The sequence below is a fragment of the Nerophis lumbriciformis genome, linkage group LG03 (genome assembly GCF_033978685.3).
Source record: "Nerophis lumbriciformis linkage group LG03, RoL_Nlum_v2.1, whole genome shotgun sequence".
Lineage (NCBI taxonomy): Eukaryota > Metazoa > Chordata > Actinopteri > Syngnathiformes > Syngnathidae > Nerophis > Nerophis lumbriciformis.
This window is the reverse complement of record NC_084550.2, coordinates 33,112,465-33,140,000: the sequence shown is the minus strand read 5'-3', so window position 1 is coordinate 33,140,000 and position 27,536 is coordinate 33,112,465. Positions and strand designations below refer to the sequence as shown.

The 27,536-nt window shown below is 34.4% G+C and overlaps 2 protein-coding genes across 6 annotated transcripts in view; one reads left to right on the top strand and one right to left on the bottom strand.

Annotated features, from left to right (window-relative positions):
- Positions 1 to 27,536, top strand: part of spdef (SAM pointed domain containing ets transcription factor) — a 165,686-nt gene that overhangs the window by 1,012 nt on the left and 137,138 nt on the right. The window lies entirely within an intron of this gene.
- Positions 1 to 27,536, bottom strand: part of anks1ab (ankyrin repeat and sterile alpha motif domain containing 1Ab) — a 136,033-nt gene that overhangs the window by 108,162 nt on the left and 335 nt on the right. For all 5 annotated transcript variants that reach the window (XM_061937594.1, XM_061937575.1, XM_061937585.1 and 2 more), the window contains exon 2: positions 77 to 143. In XM_061937594.1, coding sequence (XP_061793578.1) covers positions 77 to 143 — 67 coding nt within the window. The remainder of the gene's footprint in view (positions 1 to 76; positions 144 to 27,536) is intronic.

Sequence of the window (27,536 nt, the reverse complement as noted above, 5' to 3'; positions counted from 1 at the left end):
AATAAATCCCACTCACCTCTCAGGGGGGATGAACACATGAACGTGGACATCAGGGGTGGGAAGGTGGTGAAGTTACCTGAGCTCCTTGGCGGCTCCTCGCTCCTCTCGATGCCCTCGCCGATCAGGTTCATGATCTTCTCAATCTGCTCACAGAGGAAATGAAATCATCAATTTTCTCTTTTATGTCCTTACAGGCAAAAATAAGGGGAAAAAACAGTTCTGATGTTGACTTTATGCAGATAGATGTATAAAGATTTATATTTACAACATGAATAATATACACGTACTAGGCAAATATAAAAAAACTTGTGAAAAATGAGTTGGAATTTCACAAGAAAAACGTAAAATGTTGGCAGTATTGTAATAAAAGTCGTCATTTTACTCGACGCAAGTCAAAATTTTACAAAGAAAATTGAACATTTGTGCAATATTATGATAAAAGTTGGAATTTTACTCAATAACAGTCGCATTCTTGTGTTTCTTACCTTCTTGAGACCTGAGAAAAATGCCTCCCTCTTTATGACCAGCCTTTCTAGATATATAAAGATGTGTATTTACAGCATTAATAATATATACATACTATGCAAATATTTAAAAAAATTCTTGTGAAAAATTAGTTGGAATTTCACAAGAAAATGTTTTAATTTTGGCAGTATTATAATAAAAGTCGTCATTTTACTCAACGTTAGTCAAAACTTTACAAGAAAAACTCAACATTTGTGCTATATTATGATAAAAGTTGGAATTTTACTCAATAACAGACACAATTTTATAAGAAAACTTTACGAAGGTCCTTTACGTGTTGATGTCTCAAGAAGAGTAGAAATACAAGAACACACACACACACACACACTCTTGTATTTATGACCTTCTTGAGACCTGAGAAAAATGCCTCCCTCTTTAGGACCAGCCTTTCTAGATATATAAAGATGTGTATTTACAACATTAATAATATACACATACTATAGAAAATATTTTAAAAAATTATTGTGAAAAATTAGTTGGATTTACACAGGAAAAATTTAGAATGTTGGCAGTATTACAATAAAAGTCGTCATTTTACTCAACACAAGTCAAAATTTTACAAGAAAAACTCAACATTTGTGCAATATTATGATAAAAGTTGGAATTTTACTCAATAGCGGTCGCAATTTTACAAGAAAATCTTAAAATTTGGGCAATATTATGAAAAGAGTCGTCATTTTATTCGACAAAAGTCACAATTTTATAAGAAAACGTTACGAAGGTCCTTTCCTTGTTGATGTCTCAAGAAGAGTATAAATACAAGAACACACATACACACACACTCATTCTTGTATTTGTTACCTTCTTGAGACCTGAGAATAATGCCTCCTCTTTAGATGGCGCCAGTATGTGCTTTGGCCTGCCGTCTCTCGCTGTCAGCTCTGTTCGTTTTTGTGTTTTTTGCGTCTATTTTCGTCTCTTGTCAGCTCACTGCTTGTGTATGACCGCCAAACACTGTTGGATCTTTGCCCCTCTCCCACTGATATGATCAACTTCGACGTTGGTTTTTCGACGTCCCAGTCAGCTTTTTCACCTGGCCGGATTCCTGCCTTCCTTTCTCGCCCCCTGGCTCCTCTCCCCCGGCGGAAGCGTCTCCGGCGCCGCGGTAAACGTGGCGGCCAGCTGGTGAAAGTTAGGGCACTCCTGGCCCGGCTTCCCGTGGCTCCCCGAAGGAGGAATGGTGCGGTATCCGGTCTCCTCCTGCACCCACGCTCGCTCGATCCTATCGGCTCCTGGCTGGTTCCTATCGTTGGTTTGGAGGAAGAAGCTTGCCGTCGTCGCTCCTGCTGTCCCCGCCCCCGGAGGCGCGGGGTGAATCACCGCCACCTGCGGGCTGTGTGTCGGGCCCCACCCGGATTAATTGCGGCCTTGGACGTGCTGGCCCCCGCCAGGTTCGGTCTTGTGAACGCAAGATCTTTGACAAACAAAACTTTTATCCTGAAGGATTTCTTCACTTCCCGCAGACTGGACTTCCTCTGTGTGACGGAGACATGGCTGAGAGCCGGTGAGTCCACCCCTCTTAATGAACTTCTGCCTCCGGAGTGTTCCTACTTTAATTCCCCACGGCCGTCCGGTCGAAAAGGAGGAGGATTAGCAGTCGTTTTTAAAAATGACTTTAAATGCCGTCAGATCCGCCTACAATCCTCCTTTTCAAGCTTCGAACTGTGCATGTTTGAACTGGGTCTTTCTGATGTCGTCCTGTGTGCCGTCATCTATCGACCACCCAAGTACCACAAAGACTTTATAACTGACTTTTCTGAATTTCTGGCTGAAATCCTGCCCAAATATGATCGTGTCCTTATTGTGGGTGATTTTAATATTCACACCTGCTGTCCAGATGAGCCGCTTTCCAGGAGCTTCCTGAATATAATCGACTCATTTAACTTTGTACAGTCTGTGTGTGGTTCTACACATGAACACGGGCATACACTCGATTTAGTGCTCTCGTATGGTTTGTGTGTTTTTAATTTGGACATTTGCGACGCTGTGTTCTCTGATCACATGCCGATCCTGTTTGATATTGCCACGCAGTGTCCAGTTAAATTGTGCGCACCGCCCCAACGCTCTCGCATGTTTAATTCTTCGTCTCCTGCTCGGTTCTCCTCTATTTTTTCGACTCTTTGTGATGATAATTCTGCAGCATCTGTGTGTCTGAATACTGAAGAGTTGGTTTCTGGGTTCAACTCTATCTGTTTACAAACACTGGACACGATCGCGCCTTTCAAATGCCGCCGCGCTAAAACCACGCCTCAGCCCTGGTTGAATGACGTCACTCGGGCTGCCAGGCGCGTATGTAGAAGAGCAGAGAGAAAATGGAAAAAAGACAGGCTGCATGTGTCCTTTGCCATTTTTAAAGAAAGCCTGTTTTCCTTTCAGATGACTGTAAAAGCAGAAATGAATATATATCTATCTCAGATTATATCTTCTAACTGTAACAACCCCAGAGTTCTGTTTAAAACTATTAACACTGTCATTGATGCTCCCAAATCTGCTGGTTTTGATGCTTCTTTTGAATTCTGTGAAAATTGTCTCCATTTTTTCACTGACAAAATTGTGTCAACTAGAGCCAGTCTATCTCAGCCTTCATATGACCCTTCTGTTCCCCTGCATTTCTCTTCTGTTTTCCATCAGTTTGAGCCGGTGTCCTTTTCTTTTTTAAGTGACACAGTTAGTCATATGAAGCCCTCTGGTTCTCCTGCAGATGCCCTCCCACCTCGCCTGTTTAAGGAGGTACTTGCTACTATTGGATCAAGTGTCCTTAACATTATCAATAGTAGCCTCTCTTCTGGAATAGTTCCAGTAGAGTTTAAACATGCAGTGGTACGACCTCTACTTAAAAAACCCAGCCTCGACCCCTCTCTCCTCTCTAACTTCAGACCTATCTCTAATCTTCCATACATTTCCAAAATATTAGAGAAGGTTGTCTACAGTCAGTTGTTGCCCTTCTTAGAGGATAATGGTATCACTGAGCTGTTCCAGTCCGGTTTTAAAGCCCTCCACAGCACAGAGTCAGCGCTTCTAAAAGTTTTTAACGATATCCTCCTGTCCACTGATTCTGGTAAATATGTTGTCCTGGTGCTTTTAGATCTGTCTGCTGCGTTCGACACCGTCGACCACGCCACCTTAATCACTCGTCTTGAGAAATGTGTGGGCATTAAGGGCGCCGCCCTCAACTGGTTCCGGTCGTACCTAACCGACAGGAGTTTTTGTGTAAAAGTAGACAGTTTTATGTCGTCCACAGCTCCTTTACCACATGGGGTCCCCCAGGGCTCAATCCTTGCCCCAATTTTATTTGCGCTTTACCTTCTCCCCCTTGGTTCTATTTTTAGGAAGTACAGTATTGCATTTCATTTTTATGCCGATGATTGCCAGATTTATTTTCCCATGGCACAAAATAACACGGTTCAACGTCTTATTGACTGCCTGCACGACATCAAAGTCTGGCTTTCAGCTAACTTCCTGAGCCTAAATGAAGATAAAACAGAAGTTATGTTGTTCGGTCCAAGTCGCTCTCCCTCCCCCAACGTTGACCTCGGCACTCTGACCCCGTATCTCAGCGACTCTGTCACAAACCTGGGGGTAAAGTTTGACTCAGATTTTAAATTCGAAAAACAAATCAGCAGCGTCGTTCAAAAAAGCTTTTATCAATTACGCCAAATAGCGAAAGTGAAACCGCTTCTATCAAGACATGATCTTGAGAAATTAATCCACGCTTTTATCTCGACTCGTCTTGATTATTGTAATGCCCTGTATGTTGGCATTAGCCAGGCCTCCCTCGCCCGCCTGCAGTTCGTGCAGAACTCTGCTGCTCGTCTGCTAACACAGACCCGCAGACGTGAGCACATCACCCCTATTTTAGCGTCCCTTCACTGGCTCCCTGTGCGTTACCGAATACATTTTAAACTCCTTTTATTTGTTTTTAAATGTCTAAACAACCTCGCGCCAACCTATCTCTCCGACCTCCTTCAGCCTTACTGCCCCACCCGATCCTTAAGATCAGCCGATCAGCTGCTGTTGACGGTCCCTGACACAAGGCTGAAGCTTAGAGGTGACAGAGCTTTCGCCGTTGCTGCTCCCAAGCTCTGGAACGACCTACCCCTGAGTGTTAGACAAGCCTCCTCTCTTCCTGTTTTTAAATCTCTCTTAAAAACATACTTTTATTCCATGGCTTTTAACACTGAGTGATATCCATCCTGCAATGGCGCCCCATAATACACCTGCTGTGATCCTGTTTTTATGTTTTTATGTTTTTATTAATTCTATTTTAATTACTTATTTTTTATCGTGTTCTGTTTGTGTTGTGTTGTGTTTGCTCGGTACTCGTTTTATCTTTTAACCTGCTCATTGTACAGCACTTTGGCTACCCCTGTGGTAAATTTTAAATGTGCTCTATAAATAAAGTTGATTTGATTTGATTTGATCTTTAGGACCACCCTTTCTAGATATATAAAGATGTGTATTTACAACATTAATAATATATACATACTATGCAAATATTTAAAAAAATTATTGTGAAAAATTAGTTGGAATTTCACAAAAAAATTTGAATGTTGGCTGTATTATAATAAAAGTTGTCATTTTACTTAACACTAGTCAAAAGTTTACAAGAAAAACTGAACATTTGTACGATATTATGATAAAAGTTGAAATTTTAATCAATAACAGTCACAATTTTACAAGAAAATCTCAATTTTTTTTGGCACTTTAATGGAAAGAGTCGTAATTTTATTAGAAAACTTTAATATTTTGGCAGTATTGTAATAATAATCAGAATTGTACTCCAAAAATGTCAGTAATTTACAAGAACCACAGGAGAAAATTGGCAATAGTGTGATAAAAGTCAGAATTTTATTTGACAAATGTCACCATTTTGCATTAAAAAGTGATAATTTTACATTAAAAAAAAAAAGTTATAATTTTAGGAGAAAATCTTGCAATATTACAGAAACAGAAAGACTATGAGAATTTTTTCCCAATTTTAAAAGAAAAAAAGTTGACACATTGTGAGAAAAAGACTGCTTTTAGTTCATTTTTTATTTTTTGAATTTTTGGTTTGTAATTGTTTTTTAATCTTCGTTATTTACTTCAAGTTATTACAGTATGTCTCTATATACATATGTATCTATTTATTTTTATCAATTTTGGCCAGAGGGGGCGCATTTCAATTTTTTTAAACACACTTGTTATTTCATATGTTGACCAGAGGGGGAGCACTTTTAAAAGCGACACACAGTCCATTTGAAAAATCCCTCCTTTTTGGGACCACCCTCATTTTGATAGATGTCACCAGCAGGGGTGAAAATGAGACATTCTCTGTTTTAAGGAAAACTGAACTATTGTGCAATATTATGATAAAAGTTGGAATTTTACTCAATAACAGTCGCAATTTTCCAAGAAAATCTTAAAATTTGGGCAATTTTATAAAAAGAGTCGTCATTTTACCCGACAAAAGTCACAATACTATAAGAAAACTTTAATATTTTGGCAATATTATAATAATAATGTGAATTTTATTCCAAAAATGTCACTATTTAACCAGAACCCAGGAAAAAATTGGCAATATTGTGATAAAAGTCAGATATTTATATGACAAATGTCACCATTTTGCAGTAAAAAGTAATAATTTTACATTAAAAAAATGAATAATTTTACGAGAAAATATTGCAATATTACAGAAACAGAAAGAATATGAGAAATTGTTCCCAATTTTATAAGAAAAAAGTTGACACATTGTGAGAAAAAGACTGCTTTTAGTTAATTTTTTATTTTTTTTATTTTTGGTTTGTAATTGTTTTTTAATCGTCATTATTTACTTCAAGTTATAACAGTATGTCTCTATATACATATTTAATTTATTGTTTTTTAATTAATTTTGGCCAAAGGGGGTGCATTTCAATATCCCACACACACTTGTGATTTCATATGTTGACCAGAGGGGGAGCCCTTTTGAAAGCGACACACAGTCAATTTGAAAAATCCCTCCTTTTTGGGACCACCCATGTTTACTTTTGTATGCACATTAAATCAACAAAAAAATCCTGACTTTGGATCAATGTTCACGGACTAGTATTTGGCTCTCTATTAGATGCAATGTTATTGGGACCATGATTTATGTCATCACTTGTTCACACCTCCTCATATGGAAGATACTTTTCCTTATTCATGTCTCAAGAAGGCTAAAAATACAAGAACACACACACACACACAAGTAAATTTCACAATTTCAACTACAAAAAGTCCAAAAAGAAGAAAGGGACCTTGACTTTCCCACTAAGCAGACGTGTTGTTACCTGAAACAAAACGTTTATGTCAGTTTTGGTCCGTACCGTATGACTAAAAGCCGCTACTTTTTTCCTACGCTTTGAACCCTGCGGCTCACAAAACAATCTGGCTAATTTATGGATTCTTCTCCGCCGACGGCCACACTGGAAAGGTGTGTTATCGTCTGTGCTACGGCGCCATCTTTTGGACGAGTTGAAAATGTACTTCCTGTTTTGACAGCTTGAACCGGAAGTAAAACTGTCCATAGCGTCTCTACGTCTTCATTCATTGGCCCGAGCAGCGTTTGTAAGTATTACAATATAACTAAAACAATTCTTACTTACTGAACAATCCAATGTGTGATGTACAAGCTATCGTAATGTAATGAAATTAGCATTAGCTAATACGCTAAAACGTTTACGAGTGTCTGTGTTTGTATTATTAACTTACAGTGGTGTTGTTTTTGTATTGTTTCACTTTCACAAATTCCTCAGTAAATTCACCAAAACTTCACCGTGGCGTTACTGAGTCTGGTTAGCTGATTGGAGAGCTAGTTTGCTTGGCTAGCGGGTCCATGGCCATGACTTCTGTTTTGTTTGATCAGTCGTTTTACTGCCTTGTTAAAAAACAATTAAAGTATGTAAATAAACATTTATTAAATATTTCTGTGTAAATAACTAATTTCACAAGGGCTTATAGTCCGGTTTGGCCGCAACAATAGACTAACAACGTTTGGTTTCGTGACCCTCGATGGAAAAACGAGGCTTGTCATCATTGGAGGCGTCAGTGTTGAGATATCGAGATGACATTTGGCAACCAGTGGCGGTGTCAACAGTCTGGGACTAAGTCTGCCCTCCAAGATGACAATAGTTGATCAGGGAGCGCCCGCAGGATTCGGGGGTGGAGAAGATGGATTTTACCGCCAGCGGTGATGACCTCAACCCCGCTCAACACTTGGGATCAGCTGCTGTTGCCGGGTGAGCGACACACACGCACGTTGGCTGACATGCGCCAAATACCCTTTGAGGAAGGGGATGGCGTCCCACAGCAGTGTGTGATCAGGATGCCTCTTTTTTTTTATTAGGCCATCATCCACGATCCCCAATGAGACAAGAACATACACGTGTCCCCTTTCGTGTGGGACTACATAGTCTAGGACTGCTACAAGGTAACTGGAACTCAACTACTGTGCCAATAAAGTCCTGTAAACATCTAAAAACATCTCAAAATAAATTCCTGTAAACATCTAAAAACATGTAAAAAAATAAAGTCATGTAAACATCTAAAAATATGTCAAATTAAAGTCCCTTAAACATCGAAAAATAGAGTACTGTAAACATCTGAAATTCAAGTCCTGCAAACATCTAAAATTAAAGTCCTGTAAACATTTAAAAACATGTAAAAATAAATTCCTGTAAACATCTAAAAACATCTAAAATTAAAGTCCTGTGAACATCTAAAAACATGTAAAAATAAATAAATAAAGTCCTGTAAACATCTAAAAACATATCAAATAAAGTACTGTAAACTTTTAGAAACATGTAAAAAATAAATTCCTGTAAACATCTAAAAACATCTAAAATTAAAGTCCTTTGAACATCTAAAAAAAATGTAAGATAAATAAAGTCATGTAAACATTTAAAAACATCTAAAATGAAAGTCCTGAAAACATCTCAAATGAAAGTCCTGTAAACATCTAAAAACATCTCAAATCAAAGTCCTGTAAACATCTAAAAACAACTAAAAAATAAAGCCCTGTAAACATCTAAAAACATCTAAAATTAAAGTCCTGTAAACATTTAAAAACATCTAAAATTAAAATCCTGTAAACATCTAAAATTAAAGTCCTGTAAACATTTAAAAACATGTGAGAAAAAGTCCTGTAAACATTTAAAAACATCTCAAATTAAAATCCTGTAAACATCTAAAATTAAAGTCCTGTAAACATTTAAAAACATTTAAAAAAAAAAAAAGTTATGTAAACATCTAAAAACATCTCAAATTAAAGTCCTGTAAACATCTAAAAATATATCAAATTAAAGTCCTGTAAACATCTAAAAACATCTCCAATTAAAGTCCTGTAAACATCTAAAAACATGTTAAAAATAAATAAATAAAGTCCTGTAAACATCTAAAAACATCTAAAATTAAATTTCTGTAAACAACTAAAAACATGTAAAAATGAATTCCTGTAAACATCTAAAAATAAAGTCCTGTAAAGATCTAAAACATCTCAAATTCTTAGTCCTGTAAAAATCTAAAAACAGCTAAAAGATAAAGTCCTGTAAACACCTAAAAATTTGTAAAAAAAAATAAAGTTCTGTAAACATCAAAAACATGTACAAATAAAGTCCTGTAAACATCTAAAAATATGTAAAAATAAATAAATAAAAAGTCCTGTAAACATCTAAAAACATCTAAAACTAAAGTCCGTAAACATCTATAAACATGTAAAAAAAAAATAATAATAATAAATAAATAAATAAATTCCTGTAAACATCTAAAAACATCTCAAATTAAATTCCTGTAAACATATAAAAACAACTAAAAATAAAGTCCTGTAAACATCTAAAAACATCTCAAATTAAATTCCTGTAAACATCTAAAAACAACTAAAAATAAAGTCCTGTAAACATCTAAAAACATCTCAAATTAAAGTCCTGTAAACATCTAAAAACAACTAAAAATAAAGTCCTGTAAACATCTAAAAGCATGTAAAATTAAAGTCCTGTAAACATCTAAAAACATCTCAAATTAAATTGCTGTAAACATCTAAAAACATATAAAAAATAAAGTCCTGTAAACATCTAAAAATAAAGTCCTGTAAACATCTAAAACATCTCAAATTCAAGTCTTGTAAACATCTAAAAATATGTAAAAGATAAAGTCTTGTAAACACATAAAAACATGTAAAAATAAAGTCCTGTAAACATCTAAAAACATGTAAAAATAAAGTCCTGTAAACATCTAAAAATATGTAAATAAATAAATAAAAAGTCCTGTAAACATCTAAAAACATCTAAAACTAAAGTCCGTAAACATCTATAAACATGTAAAAAAAAAATAATAATAATAAATAAATAAATAAATTCCTGTAAACATCTAAAAACATCTCAAATTAAAGTCCTGTAAACATCTACAAACAACTAAAAATAAAGTCCTGTAAACATCTAAAAAAAATCTCAAATTAAAGTCCTGTAAACATCTAAAAACATAAAATTAAAGTCCTGTAAACATCTAAAAAACATCTAAAATTAAAATCTTTTAAACATCTAAAAACATCTAAAATTAAAGTCCTGTAAACGTTTAAAAACATGTAATAAATAAAGTCCTGTAAACATCTAAAAACATCTAAAAAATAAAGTCCTGTAAACATCTAAAAACATGTAAAAATAAAGTAATGTAAACATCTAAAAATAAAGTCCTGCAGACATCTAAAACTTCTAAAAATTCATGTCCTGTAAACATCTAAAAACCTCTAAAATTCAAGTCCTGTAAACATCTAAAAACATCCTAAAAATGAAGTCCTGTAAACATTTAAAAACATGTAAAAATAAAGTCCTGTAAACATCTAAAAACATCTACAATTAAAGTCCTGTTAACATCTAAAAACATCTAAAAAACAAAGTATTGTAAACATCTAAAACATGTAAAAAAAAAAAAAAAGTATTTTAAACATCTAAAGACATGTAAAAAATAAAGTAATGTAAACATCCAAAAACATGTAAAAATAACGTCCTGTAAACATCTAAAACCATCTCAAATTAAAGTCCTGTAAACATCTAAAACATGTAAAAAAAAATAAAAAATAAAATAAAGCCCTGTAAACATTTAAAAACATATAAAATGAAAGTCCTGTAAACATCTAAAAAAATCTAAAATTAAAATCCTTTAAACATCTAAAAACATCTAAAATTAAAGTCCTGTAAACATTTAAAAACATGTAAAAAATAAAGTCCTGTAAACATCTAAAAACATATTAAATTAAAGTCCTGCAAACATCTGAAAACATGTTAAAAAAAATAAAAATAAAGTCCTGTAAACATCTAAAAACATGTAAAAAATAAAATCCTGTAAGTATCTAAAAACATGTAAAAATAAAGTCATGTAAACATCTAAAAATAAAGTCCTGTAAACATCTAAAACTTCTAAAATTCAAGTCCTGTAAACATCTAAAACCCTCTAAAATTCAAGTCTTGTAAACATCTAAAAACATCTAAAAAATAAAGTCCTGTAAACATTTAAAAACATGTAAAAATAAAGTCCTGTAAACATCTAAAAACATCTCAAATTAAAGTCCTGTAAACATCCAAAAACATCTCAAATTAAAGTCTTGTAAACATCTAAAAACATCTAAAAAATAAAGTATTGTAAACATCTAAAACATGTAAAAAAAAAAAAAAAGTATTTTAAACATCTAAAAACATGTAAAAAAAATAAAGTAATGTAAACATCTAAAAACTTCTAAAAAATAAAGTATTGTAAACATCTAAAACATGTAAAAAAATAAAGTATTGTAAACATGTAAAAAAATAAAGTCCTGTAAACATGTAAAAATGTGTAAATAATAAAGTATTGTAAACATGTAAAAACATGTAAAAATAAAGTCTTGTAAAAGTATGTAAAAACATGTAAAAAAAAATAAAGTCTGTAAACATGTAAAAACATGTAAAAAAAAATAAAGTATTGTAAACATGTAAAAACATTTAAAAATAAAGTATTGTAAACATTTAAAAACATGTAAAAAATAAAGTATGTAAAACATGTAAAAAAAAAAGTCCTGTAAAGAGTGCTAACAATGCTGCCACCTGCACGTGGACCAAGCTGCTGTCACGTAACACACGAGTGCCAATAAACAATATTATTATTACTGTCGGGGTGTAATGTCATTTTAATTTGAAAAGCCAATTTAGAAAGTAATGAATAAAAAGAGTGGTCCCTCGCCACATACTGTATCGCTTCAAATATCACGTAACACACGAGTGCCAATAAACAATATTATTACTGCTATGTCATTTTAATTTGAAAAACCAATTTAAAAAGTAATGACTAAAAAGACTCGTCTTGTATCGCTTCAAATATCGCACTTCTACCACGATACAGATTTTCTCCCAAAGCATTTTCTACAACATTTTTGGTTGAAATAACTTCAAAGTGGCTGAAGAAAGTAAAAATTTCAAGACTTAAGTAGCATTGTCCACGAGACCACATTCAATCAGCCAATCAGAGGGCCCTGTTTAGTGTCCCGGCCCCTGATTGGCTCAGCCTCAAGCAGCACTACTACTACTATGTGGGCCCGCCACATCTTTTTATTGTGGACGTCACTCCATTTAATGTGGCCTGTCCCATAATTTTAATGTAGCATGCCTCATTATTTAAATGATGTATTGGGCCAGGCCCAATACATCATTCAATTTAGTCCGCCACATCATTTTTGTGGCGCGCCACATCTTTTTAACTTGGCCTGCCACATTATTTTAAATGGCCGTCACATCTTTTTAACTTGGCCTGCCACATCATTTTATGTGGTCCGCCATGTCATTTATGTGGCCAGCCAAGTCTTTTAAATATGGCCGACTACGCCATTTCAAGTGGCCCACCATGTAATTTTTTCGGCCTACCATATCATTTTATGTGGCCCATCAATTCCCTTAAAGTGGCCCGCCACATCATTCATGTGGGCCCGCCACATAATTTTATCGTGGACGTAACTCCATTTTAAAGTGGCATGCCTCATTATTTAAACTTGGCCCACCAAATCATTTAATTTAGTCTGCGACTTCATTTATGTGGTGAGCCACATCTTTTTAAATTGGCCCGTCACATCATTTAAAATTGGCCAATCCCATAATTTTAAAGTGGCCCGTCACATAATTTTATGTCGTCCACCACATCTTTTATGTGGTGAGCCACATCTTTTTAAGTTGGCTGCCCTATCATTTTAAACATCTTTTTAAATTGGCTGCCAAATCCTTTTAAAGTAGCCCGTCACATCTTTTTAAATTGGCCGCCAAATCATTTTAAAGAGCCCCGTCACATCATTTTGTGTCGTCCACCACATCATTTATGTGGTGAGCCACATCTTTTTAAAGTGGCTGCCCTATCATTTTGAATTGTCACGTCACATCATTTTAAAGTGCCTGCCAAATCCTTTTAAAGTAGCCCGTCACATCTTTTCAAAGTGGCCGCCAAATCATTTTAAAGAGCCCCGTCACATCATTTTATGTCGTCCACCACATCATTTATGTGGTGAGCCACATCTTTTGAATGTGGCCTGTCACAGCATTTAATGTAGTCCACCACATAATTTATGTGGTGAGTCACTTCTTTTTAAGTTGGCCTGCCAAATCATTTTAATTTGGCCCACCATGTAATTTCTTCGGCCTACCATATAATTTATGTGGCCCACCAATTCACTTAATGTGGCTTGCCATGTCATTCATGTGGGCCCGCCACATCATTTTATCGTGGACGTCACTCAATTTTAAAGTGGCATGCCTCAATATTTAAATCTGGCCCACCAAATCATTTAACTTAGTCTGCCACATCATTTATGTGGCGAGCCAAATATTTTTAGACTGGACCGCCAAATAATTTTAAAGTAGCCCATCACATCATTTTATGTTGTCCACCACATCATTTATGTGGTGAGCCACATCTTTTTAAAGTGACCTGCCATATAATTTTAAATTAGCCCGTCACATTCTTTTTAACTTGGCCTGCCACATCATTTTATATGGTCCGATATGTCATTTAAGTGGCCATCCAAGTCTTTTAAAGTGGCCCACTACGCCATTTCAAGAGGCCCACCATGTAATTTTTTCGGCCTACCATATCATTTTATGTGGTCCACCAATTCACTTAAAGTGGCTCGTCACTTCATTTTATTGTGGACGCCACTCCATTTTAAAGTGTCATGCCTCATTATTTAAATGTGGCCCACCAAATCATTTACTTTAGTCTGCCCCATCATTTATGTGGTGAGCCACTGCTTTTTAGAGTGGCCTGCCAAATCATTTTAAAGTGGCCCGTCACATCATTTTATGTCGTCCACCACATCATTTATGTGGCCAGACACATCTTTTTAAAATGGCCTGTCACATCCTTTTTAATTTAGCCTGCCACATCATTTTATGTAGCATGTCATTTATGTGAACAGCCAGATTTTTTAAATGTGGCCCACCATATAATTTCTGCGTCCTACCATATAATTTTATGTGGCCCACCAATTCACTTAAAGTGGCCTGCCACCTCATTTTATCGTGGACGTCAGTCCATTTTAAGGTGGCATGCCTCATTATTTAAATCTGGCCCACCAAATCATTTAATTTAGTCCACCACATCATTTATGTGGCAAGCCACAGCTTTTTAAAATGGCCCGCCAAATCATTTTAATTTGGCCTGTCACATCATTTTATGTCGTCCACCACATCATTTACCGGTATGTGGTGAGACACATCTTTTTAAAGTGACCTGTCACATCCTTTTTAATTTAGCCTGCCACCTCATTTTATGTGCCATGTCATTTATGTGGACAGCCAGATTTTTTAAAAATGGCCCACCCTGTAATTTCTTCGGCCTACCATATCATTTTATGTGGCCCACCAATTCACTTAAAGTGGCCTGCCACCTCATTTTATCGTGGACGTCACTCCATTTTAAAGTGGCATGCCTCATTATTTAAATCTGGCCCACCAAATCATTTAATTTAGTCCGCCACATCATTTATGTGGCAGGCCACAGCTTTTTAAAATGGCCTGCCAAATCATTTTAAAGTGGCCTGTCACATCATTTTATGTCGTCCACCAATCATTTATGTGGCGAGACACATCCTTTTAAAGTGGCCTGTCACATGCTTTTTAATTTAGCCTGCCACATCATTTTATGTACCATGTCATTTATGTGGACAGCTAGATCTTTTAACGTGGCCCACCCACCATGTAATTTTTTCGGCCTACCATGTCATTTTATGTGGTCCACCAATTCACTTAAGGTGGCTCGCCACTTCATTTTATTGTGGACGTTACTCCATTTTATTGTGCTCTGTCCCATAATATTTATGTTGCATGCCTCATTATTTAAATGTGGTCCAACAAATCATTTAATTTAGTCCGCCACATCATTATGTGGCGAGCCACGGCTTTTTAGTGTGGCCCGCCAAATAATTTTAAATTGGCCCGTCACATCCTTTTATGTCGTCCACCACATCATTTATGTGGCGAGACACATCTTTTTAAGGTGGCCTGTCACATCCTTTTTAATTTTGAATGTGGTCTGCCACATCATTTATGTTTACATAACAGATTGTCAATAGAGTCATGGATGATGTATTCATTTACTAATCACACTTTAGAATATATCCATCATTAATTGGTTCCAGGGAGGAAAAACTATTTTATTTTGAAGTGACCAGGACATAGAAAGCGAACACTGAAAGGTTGGAGCCCAAGCAGCTCTGCATGGACGAGTGGAGGCCGCGTAAAAAGGAGCACTTGATGTAATATTTAGTGTTGGGAAAAGGCCCCGTGCTGGTGGCCCCTGGCATCAACACTGTGAGGAGCCTTGATTCATCTGGAAGGAAGGAAGGAAGGAGGACACGTGGGGGACTGTGCCATCACTCCTGGAATTAACCCACTTGCATTCCATAACACACACACACACACACACACACACACACACACACACACACACACACACACACACACACACACACTAAGTACATACATGACAGCCTAAGTGCACCTTTATTGGATTCTGTCATCAAAATGTCGCTTGTGAGAAAAAAGGCAGCAGTGTGATCATTTATTGAAGTGCTGCACTTCACTTTTTTACATGCCCACTTTTCTCCTCTTTACTTCCTCATGTGTCCACCAGGGACCTCATGCATTCACCAGGGACCTCATGTGTCCACCAGAGACCTCATGTGTCCACCATGGACCTCATGTGTCCACCATGGACCTCATGTGTCCACCATGGACCTCATGTGTCCACCATTGACCTCATGTGTCCACCAGGGACCTCATGTGTCCACCAGGGACCTCATGCATCCACCATTGACCTTATGTGTCCACCAGGGACCTTATGTGCCCACCAGGGACCTCATGTGTCCACCATGGACCTTGTGTGTCCACCAGGGACCTCATGTGTCCACCAGGGACCTCATGTGTCCACCATGGACCATATGTGTCCACCAGGGACCTCATGCATTCACCAGGGATCTCATGTGTCCACCATGGACCTCATGCATTCACCAGGGACCTCATGTGTCCACCATGGACCTCTTGCATTCACCAGGGACCTCATGTGTCCACCATGGACCTCATGCATTCACCAGGGACCTCATGTGTCCACCATGGACCTCATGCATTCACCAGGGACCTCATGTGTCCACCATGGACCTCTTGCATTCACCAGGGACCTCATGTGTCCACCAGGGACCTCATGTGTTCACCAAGGACCTTGTGGGTCCACCAGGGACCTCACGTGTCCACTAGGGACGTCATGTGTCCACCAGGGACATCATGTGTTCACCAAGGACCTTCTGGGTCCACTAGGGACCTCATGTGTCCGCCATGGACCTCATGTGTCCACCAAGGACCTCATGTGTCCACTGCAGAAGGATATCTGTGACCATAAATGGTAAATAGTCGCATGATCTTCTCAAACTTTTCTCACCACCACAATGAGCAACATTAGACACAGTAGCGTAGCAGGCCTAAGTATTCATTAAAAACAAGGCGGAGGTTTTACTTACCATGAATTCCAGACTACAAGCCGCTACTTTTTTCCTATGCTTTGATCACAGCGTTCATAATAACATGTAATATATACATGATGTAAGTCTATATGTAATGTAGTAACATTCATAATAACATGTAATATATACATGATGTAAGTATATATGTCATGTAGTAACATTCATAATAACATGTAATATATACATGATGTAAGTGTATATGTAGTATCTAGTAACATTCATAATAACATGTAATATAAACATGATGTAAGTATATATGTAATGTAGTAACATTCATAATAACATGTAATATATACATGATGTAAGTATATTTGTAATTTAGTAACATTCATTATAACATGTAATATATACATGATGTAAGTATATATGTCATGTAGTAACATTCATAATAACATGTAATATATACATGATGTAAGTCTATATGTAATGTAGTAACTTTCATAATAACATGTAATATATACATGATGTAAGTCTATATGTAATGTAGTAACATTCATAATAACATGTAATATATACATGATGTAAGTATATATGTCATGTAGTAACATTCATAATAACATGTAATATATACATGATATAAGTGTATATGTAGTATCTAGTAACATTCATAATAACATGTAATATAAACATGATGTAAGTATATATGCCATGTAGTAACATTCATAAAAACATGTAATATATACATGATGTAAGTATATATGTCATGTAGTAACATTCATAATAACATGTAATATAAACATGATGTAAGTATATATGTCATGTAGTAACATGCATAATAACATGTAATATATACATGATGTAAGTATATATGTCATGTAGTAACATTCATAATAACATGTAATATATACATGATGTAAGTATATATGTCATGTAGTAACATTCATAATAACATGTAATATATACATGATTTAAGTATATATGTCATGTAGTAACATTCATAATAACATGTAATATATACATGATGTAAGTATATATGTAATGTAGTAACATTCATAATAACATGTAATATATACATGATGTAAGTATATGTCATGTAGTAACATTCATAATAACATGTAATATATACATGATGTAAGTATATATGTCATGTAGTAACATTCATAATAACATGTAATATATACATGATGTAAGTATATATGTAATTTAGTAACATTCATAATAACATGTAATATATACATGATGTAAGTATATATGTCATGTAGTAACATTCATAATAACATGTAATATATACATGATGTAAGTCTATATGTAATGTAGTAACATTCATAATAACATGTAATATATACATGATGTAAGTATATATGTCATGTAGTAACATTCATAATAACATGTAATATATACATGATGTAAGTATATATGTAATTTAGTAACATTCATAATAACATGTAATATATACATGATGTAAGTATATATGTCATGTAGTAACATTCATAATAACATGTAATATATACATGATGTAAGTCTATATGTAATGTAGTAACATTCATAATAACATGTAATATATACATGATGTAAGTCTATATGTAATGTAGTAACATTCATAATAACATGTAATATATACATGATGTAAGTATATATGTCATGTAGTAACATTCATAATAACATGTAATATATACATGATGTAAGTGTATATGTAGTATCTAGTAACATTCATAATAACATGTAATATAAACATGATGTAAGTATATATGCCATGTAGTAACATTCATAATAACATGTAATATATACATGATGTAAGTATATATGTAATTTAGTAACATTCATAATAACATGTAATATATACATGATGTAAGTATATATGTCATGTAGTAACATTCATAATAACATGTAATATATACATGATGTAAGTCTATATGTAATGTAGTAACATTCATAATAACATGTAATATATACATGATGTAAGTCTATATGTAATGTAGTAACATTCATAATAACATGTAATATATACATGATGTAAGTATATATGTCATGTAGTAACATTCATAATAACATGTAATATATACATGATGTAAGTGTATATGTAGTATCTAGTAACATTCATAATAACATGTAATATAAACATGATGTAAGTATATATGCCATGTAGTAACATTCATAAAAACATGTAATATATACATGATGTAAGTATATATGTCATGGAGTAACATTCATAATAACATGTAATATAAACATGATGTAAGTATATATGTCATGTAGTAACATGCATAACATGTGATGTATACATGATGTAAGTATATATGTCATGTAGTAACATTCATAATAACATGTAATATATACATGATGTAAGTATATATGTAATGTAGTAACATGCATAATAACATGTAATATATACATGATGTAAGTATATATGTCATGTAGTAACATTCATAATAACATGTAATATATACAGGATGTAAGTATATATGTCATGTAGTAACATTCATAATATGTAATATATACATGATGTAAGTATATATGTCATGTAGTAACATTCATAATAACATGTAATATATACATGATGTAAGTATATATGTCATGTAGTAACATTTATAATAACATGTAATATTTACGTATTTTGAAGCATACGCGGCGCAATAATTTGAAAAACACATCACAACGTTACTTATTATTACTCACTGCAGACTTCATGAGCAACAACGTAATAAAACATCACTTACTGTACAAGGTCTGCCAACTGCTAAGATGTTCATATATTCCCGTTTAGATACACAATAACTCATAATCCTCGCCGAGAAAAGGGTCTTTTTGTGTCGTTCTCGCCATTTCCGGGTCTAAATTGTCTGTCAAAGTGTACCGACTTGTAGGATTACGTCCTCATCCTTCTACTATCCAGGTGAAAGGCAGGATTTATCATCCACAATAAAGTTTGACCAGCAGTTGATCAGTGGATGATGTCAACTTTGGCACACAGGAAGTGACCAAATATTCTGTCTGTGTTAGCACTTATAATAACAATATTGTTAATATTCACCTCACCAAAGGTAAATTAATTATTGTTGGCGCTTTTTGGATATTTTTTGGGGGTGGTGGGCGGAATAGAGGACCCCCCATTGGCTCTGCCGTAAGCAAACTTTTATTTATGTTTATTTACGAGTTAAAATGCTTTAAAAAACAAAACTTTTTGTCGTGAACGTTAGGCAAAATTCCTAAAAAAGTGTAGTTCCCCTCTAAAACCGTGTGGCTAATTTATGAATGTTTGGAGTTGGACAGATAGTTTTTAATCAACGGCGAAAACGTGTTATCGTTTGTGCTACGGCGCCACCTTTTGGACGAGTTTGCCCACTGCAGGTACTCAGTTGTAATGCACTTTTCCACCACTTGCGGCAGTAATGACAATGTTAAACAAACAGAAAAAGAGACGTTTTTCAAGCGCCAAAACTATGACTAAAGTGGTGAAACTGTTATTTTAATTTGTACTGTAATTTTATTGACAGTTTAGTTACGAACCCTATTTATTATTAATTTATTTATTTTAGCCAAACGTACATTTATTTTTCATACTTATTTTTCTAATCAGCCTGACCGAGTCTAACGTTTGCGTTAAATAAATTGATATAATTACTAAAAATGATTAAAATTAAGAGTAACATTTGATTTGATTGGGAAAAGTTGGGCCCTTGGGCCTGTGTTTCCTTCTGTTTAGTGCCTTCACCCGGAAGTACAAATGCCGTCCATAGCGTTTCTACTCGTATGGATTCTTCATTCATCACTCCGAGCAAGGTTTGTAGGTTTTACAATATAACTTAAACTATTCTTACTCACTAAAGTGTCCCATGTGTGATGTCTGTAGGAGTGTTTTCATGCATATTTTTTCCTGCTATCGTAATGTCATGAAGCTAATATGCTAACACATTTACGAGTGTCTGTGTTAGTATTATTAACTTACATTCTTTTTGTATTCTTTCACTTTCACAAATTCTTAAGTAAATTCACCGAAACGTCACCGTGGAGTTATTGAGTCTGTTTAGCTGATTGGAGAGCTAGCTTGCGCAGCTAGCGGGTCCATGACCACGACTTCTGTTTTGTTGGATCAGCCGTTTTACTGCCGTGTTACAGACACCATTTGGAAACAACTTGTCAGGTTTGTCACTGACAGTTCAGTTAGGTTTTGGTTTTTCCTGTCTTTGTTTCCTGTCAGCGCTCTTATTTTGGTTATTTCCTGATTATCTCCCTGAGTGCTGCTTCCCCTCACCTGTGGCTGATTGGCACCTGGCCACACCTGGTGTCAATCAGCCAGCTGCTATTTGAACCTGCCTTCCCCTCCAGTCAGTGCTGGATTATTGTCACTACTACCTGTCATAATACTTGTCGTTGTAGCTCTGTCTACTTTTGTTCACTCTGCTCATGTCCTAGTTCCTTCGTGTCACAGTAAGTGTTTTTGTTTCTTGTCGACAATTAGCCTTTGTGCTATTTTAGTTCATAGCCAAGTTTGTTCTCCGCCTTGTGCGCGCCTTTTGTTTGTAGCTTTTTGTTTGTTTTTTGCTATTGTGTTAAATTAAATCATGTTTTCCTGGACAAAGCCTGCCATCTCTGCATCTTGGGGTTCGTCACCAACATACTCTGACACAACTAAGGTATGTAAATAAGCATTTCTGTGTAAATAAGTCATTTCACAACATGTATATCTGTGGCTTATAGTCCAGTGCGGCTAATATATGGAAAATATTTTGTTTTCCTTCTTTAACTTGGTGGGTGTGGCTTATATACCAGTGCGCTCTATAGTTCGGGAAAAAAACTATAATATTTTTGTATATTACACACCAATAAATGTTTTAAAATGTAATATCGGAAATGATCAGTATCGTTTTTTTTATTATCGGTATCGTTTTTATTTATTTTTTTATTTTTTATTTTTTTATTTTTTTATTTTGGTATTAAATCAACGTAAAAAACACAAGATACACTTACAATTAGTGCACCAACCCAAAAAACCTTCCTCCCCCATTCACACTCATTCACACAAAAGGGTTGTTTCTTTCTGTTATCAATATTGTGGTTCCTACATTATATATCAATACAGTCTGCAAGGGATACAGTCCGTAAGCACACATGATTGTGCGTGCTGCTGGTCCACTAATAGTACTAACCTTTAACACTTCATTTTACTCATTTTCATTCATTACTAGTTTCTATGTAACTGTTTTTATATTGTTTTACTTTCTTTTTTATTCAAGAATTTTTTTTTAATTTATTTAGCTTATTTTATTTATTTTATTTTTTTAAAAAGGACCTTATCTTCACCATACCTGGTTGTCCAAATTAGGCATAATAATGTGTTAATTCCACCACTGTATATATCAGTTGATATCGGTATCGGTAATTAAGGGTTTTGTTAATATCGGATATCGGCAAAAAGCCATTATCGGACATCCCTAATATATATATATATATATATATATATATATATATATACACAAATATATATATATATATATATATATATATATATATATATTTATGAAAGAAAGAAAAAAATATATATATGAAAAACTACATTATAACTATGTTAAATATATATATATTTATGAAAGAAAGAAAAAAAAATATATATGAAAAAATACATTATAACTATGTTAATTATATTTTTATTTTCTTATTTATACATTGATATTTCTTAATAATTAGCTCTTTGAAAGTCATTTGGGGTCTCATGAGGTGTCCCTAATGATATGTCCAGTGAGCCTATAAATATTACACAACTGGAATGAAAAAGTCATGTGATATTTCTGTGCGAGTGCACCGTACAAGAAAATCATCTTATTAGGGAATTCCTTGGTGACATTTTCTTTCAATGTGAGTTTATTTTTACCACCGATCTTTGTACTTGACAGCAGGACTGTGTCTGTGGTGGTGGGTGCAGGTCTACCATACTTAGATTCTGTGCAGGACTTCAGGACATTACACTCTTCTCCATTCAAAATCTTGTGAGGACAAAAAACACGCAAGTTTATCCGTCGACTTATTCAAGTATAAAAACCATATAAACTATATATATATATATTTATTTATTTATATTGGCGATTGAAGCAGCATTGAAAGAACAATACAAAATAATAATAATAATAATAATAATGCATCGATTGCTAGAAAATTTGCAAGGTAGCATGCAGAGGTATGAGCTTTGACAAGCACAAAGACTCCAAGCTAGAAACAAGAGCTTCTTGGGTATGTCACGCAGAAATATCTATATATGTATGTACAGTATATATATATATATATATATATATATATATGTATATATATGTATATACTGTGTGTGTATATATGTATATATATATATATATATATACAGGTAAAAGCCAGTAAATTAGAATATTTTGAAAAACTAGATTTATTTCAGTAATTGCATTCAAAAGGTGTAACTTGTACATTATATTTATTCATTGCACACAGACTGATGCATTCAAATGTTTATTTCATTTAATTTTGATGATTTGAAGTGGCACGGGTAGATTTTGCGCTGTGTGCAGGCGCCAAGTCCTGTTGGAACTTGAAATCTCCATCTCCATAGAGCAGGTCAGCAGCAGGAAGCATGAAGTGCTCTAAAACTTGCTGGTAGACGGCTGCGTTGACCCTGGATCTCAGGAAACAGAGTGGACCGACACCAGCAGATGACATGGCACCCCAAACCATCACCCAACCATGCAAATTTTGCATTTCCTTTGGAAATCGAGGTCCCAGAGTCTGGAGGAAGACAGGAGAGGCACAGGATCCACGTTGCCTGAAGTCTAGTGTAAAGTTTCCACCATCAGTGATGGTTTGGGGTGCCATGTCATCTGCTGGTGTCGGTCCACTCTGTTTCCTGAGATCCAGGGTCAACGCAGCCGTCTACCAGCAAGTTTTAGAGCACTTCATGCTTCCTGCTGCTGACCTGCTCTATGGAGATGGAGATTTCAAGTTCCAACAGGACTTGGCGCCTGCACACAGCGCAAAATCTACCCGTGCCTGGTTTACGGACCATGGTATTTCTGTTCTAAATTGGCCCGCCAACTCCCCTGACCTTAGCTCCATAGAAAATCTGTGGGGTATTGTGAAAAGGAAGATGCAGAATGCCAGACCCAAAAACGCAGAAGAGTTGAAGGCCACTATCAGAGCAACCTGGGCTCTCATAACACCTGAGCAGTGCCAGAAACTCATCGACTCCATGCCACGCCGCATTAACGCAGTAATTGAGGCAAAAGGAGCTCCAACCAAGTATTGAGTATTGTACATGCTCATATTTTTCATTTTCATACTTTTCAGTTGGCCAACATTTCTAAAAATCCCTTTTTTGTATTAGCCTTAAGTAATATTCTAATTTTGTGACACACGGAATTTTGGATTTTCATTTGCTGCCACTTCAAATCATCAAAATTAAATGAAATAAACATTTGAATGCATCAGTCTGTGTGCAATGAATAAATATAATGTACAAGTTACACCTTTTGAATGCAATTACTGAAATAAATCAAGTTTTTCAAAATATTCTAATTTACTGGCTTTTACCTGTGTGTGTGTGTGTATATATATACTGTATATGTACATATATATATATATATATATGTGTGTGTATAAATATATACATATATACACACATATATATATATATATATATATATATATATATATACTATTGCTGGGTGTCAGTCATGTTATTCAGCCAACATCACTCAAATTGTACTCACGTTACTTACGTCACCTCCTGTTGCCCATGCTCCCACATCACAGTACACTACTAAGTACACAAGTAGACTACCAAGTACACAAGTAGACCAAAAAGTACACAAGTAGACCAACAAGTACACAAGTAGACTACCAAGTACACAGGTAGACTACTAAGTACACAAGTAGACTACTAAGTACACAAGTAGACTACCAAGTACACAAGTAGACTACCAAGTACACAGGTAGTCTACCAAGTACACATGTAGACTACCAAGTACACATGTAGACTACCAAGTACACATGTAGACTACCAAGTACACAGGTAGACTACCAAGTACACAAGTAGACTACAAAGTACACAAGTAGACTATCAAGTTCACAAGTAGACTAACAAGTACACTACCAAGTAGACTAACAAGTACACTACCAAGTAGACTACCAAGTACACAAGTAGACTAACAAGTACACAAGTAGACTAACAAGTACACTACCAAGTAGACTAACAAGTACACAAGTGCTTGTTATTTAGCGGACGTGTGTGTTGGCGGGAGATGCCGCGCACAACATCACGTGACTCTGTGACGTCACACAAAGCCAACACAGAGCAGAGCATAAACAGGAAGTCCCGCCCAGCTCACCCTTGTTGCCATGGAGATGACACAATCACTTTTTATTCTATGAAAACTTCCTCAGGACACAACTTGAAGTACTTGAAAGTGTCCACTAAGTTATTGGAGTACTTTTTATTCACATTCGGATCTTCAACTTTCACACTTTTTATTTATTTCTCCAGTGATTGTTGAAATATGTTTCAGTCTTGCAATACATTATTAAATCTTTCATCGTTGTGTTGCACAAATACATTGTCATATTTCATATGTATGAAATATTTCTGGAATATTACAAGTTAAAAAAAGATTGCAATAAAAAAAAACTAAAAATGATGCTAGTGGATTAAATACAAAAACAGGAATAAGAAGAACATGCTATTTATATTACAATACAACTTGTCTGTACAATTATTTTTAACAAATTGGGAGCAAAAATAATTATATAATCATTTTGAAAAATATATTAGAATTTTATAAAAATCAAACCATGAATATAATACAATCAGTTTTAAAAACACAATTATTTAAAATGTTTAATGTCATGTTTTCTTGATGAGAGATTGTCTAAAATGTTTTTATGAAGATGTACTTAACACTTCCTCAAAGTTGTGTGCTTTGAAAATATAATTTTGTTAACTTCATATATTGATGTTTAATATCTATAAAACTCTCCTAAGACTACAAGTAACAAATGATCGCAACAAAATATAGTAAAAATATTCTGTTATTAATAAAATATTATATTTTGTTGCTAAAATATACATGTCATTAAAATTTCACATGTACGAAATATTTCTGGAATATTATAAATAAAGAATAATCACAATTTAAATAATAACATAAAAATGATATTAGTGGAATAAATACAAAAACAGGAAAAATAAAAACAAACAGTTATTACAATATAACTTGTCATTGTAGTTATTTTTAACAGATTGGGATCAAAAATAATTATATAATTACACATATCATTTAAAAAATATGTTAATATTTTATAAAAAATCAAACTATCAAGGTAATGCAATAAATGTTAAAAATTAAATTATTGAAAATGTTTATTGTCATGTTTCTTTGATGAAAGATTGTCTAAAATGTGTGTTGTTGTTTTTTTTTTTAGTTGAAACTTCCTCCAAGTCGTGTGCTTCGAAAATGTAGTTTTGCCAACTTTGATGTTTAATATCTATAAAACCTCAAAAATAAGAAATAATCGCAATAAAATACAGTAAAATATTCTGTTATGAATCAAATATATTTTGTTGCTAAATTATACATGTCATTATAAATTCATATGTATGAAATATTACACGTTAAAAGTGGTTTTAATAAAAACACAACTAAAAAGAATGCTAGTGGAATAAATACAAAATCAGGAATAATAAAAACAAACAGTTATTACAATATAACTTGTCTGTACAATTAATTTTATCACATTGGGAGCAAAAATAATTATACAATTATACATATCATTTTTTTTAAATATAATAGAATTTTATAAAAAGAAATGCATTAAAAATACAAATATTTAAAACGTTTAAAGTCATATTTTCTTGATGAGAGATTGTCTCAAATGTGTGTTTTTGTTTTATTTTATTTAGTTGAAACATCCTCCAAGTTATATTGATGTTTAATATCTATAAAATACTCCTAAAAGACTACAAATAAGAAATTATTGCAATAAAATACAGTAAAATATTCTGTCATGAATAAAATATTATATTTTGTTGCTAAAATATACATGTCATTATAAATAATAAATAATATAAAAAAAAATGATTGCAATTAAAAAATCTAAATATGATGCTAGTGGAATAAATACAAAAACAGGAATAATAAAAACAAACACAGTTATTACAATATAACTTGTCTGTACATTTATTTTTCACAGATTAGGACCAAAAAGAATTATATAATTACACAATTAATCCATCCATCCATTTTCTACTGCTTATTCCCTTCGGGGTCGCGGGGGCGCTGGAGCCTATCTCAGCTACAATCGGGCGGAAGGCGGAGTACACCCTGGACAAGTCGCCACCTCATCGCAGGGCCAACACAGATAGACAGACAACATTCACACTCACATTCACACACTAGGGCCAATTTAGTGTTGCCAATCAACCTATACCCAGGTGCATGTCTTTGGAGGTGGGAGGAAGCCGGAGTACCCGGAAGGAACCCACGCAGTCACGGGGAGAACATGCAAACTCCACACAGAAAGATCCCGAGCCTGGGATTGAACCCCAGACTACTCAGCACCTTCGTATTGTGAGGCAGACGCACTAACCCCTCTGCCACCGTGCTGCCCTACACAATTAATATATTGGAATTTTATAAAAATCAAACCATCAATGTAATGCAATCAGTGTTTGCAAAATACAATTATTTCAATGTTTAATGTCATGTTTTCTTAAAGAAAGATTGTCTAAACTGTTTTGGGGTTTTTTGTCGAACAATTAGTTTAAAGTCCCTCCAAGTCGTGTGCTTTGAAAATATCATTTTGTTAAGTTCATATTTATATTAAACATACATAAAGTAAACAATAACAAATCAAAAGTAAACAGTTAAAATCACCTAAAAGGTGAAACAATTGCTGGAGTAATAAATACAATAAACAGTTATTAGGAAATAAAATGTTTTTAAGGATGAATTAGAATGTTTTTAAAACTTAAATCAGTAAATATTTGTGGAAAATGAGTCCTTGTTTTGAAAAATATTTTGCTGAGTTCATAATCACTCTGAAT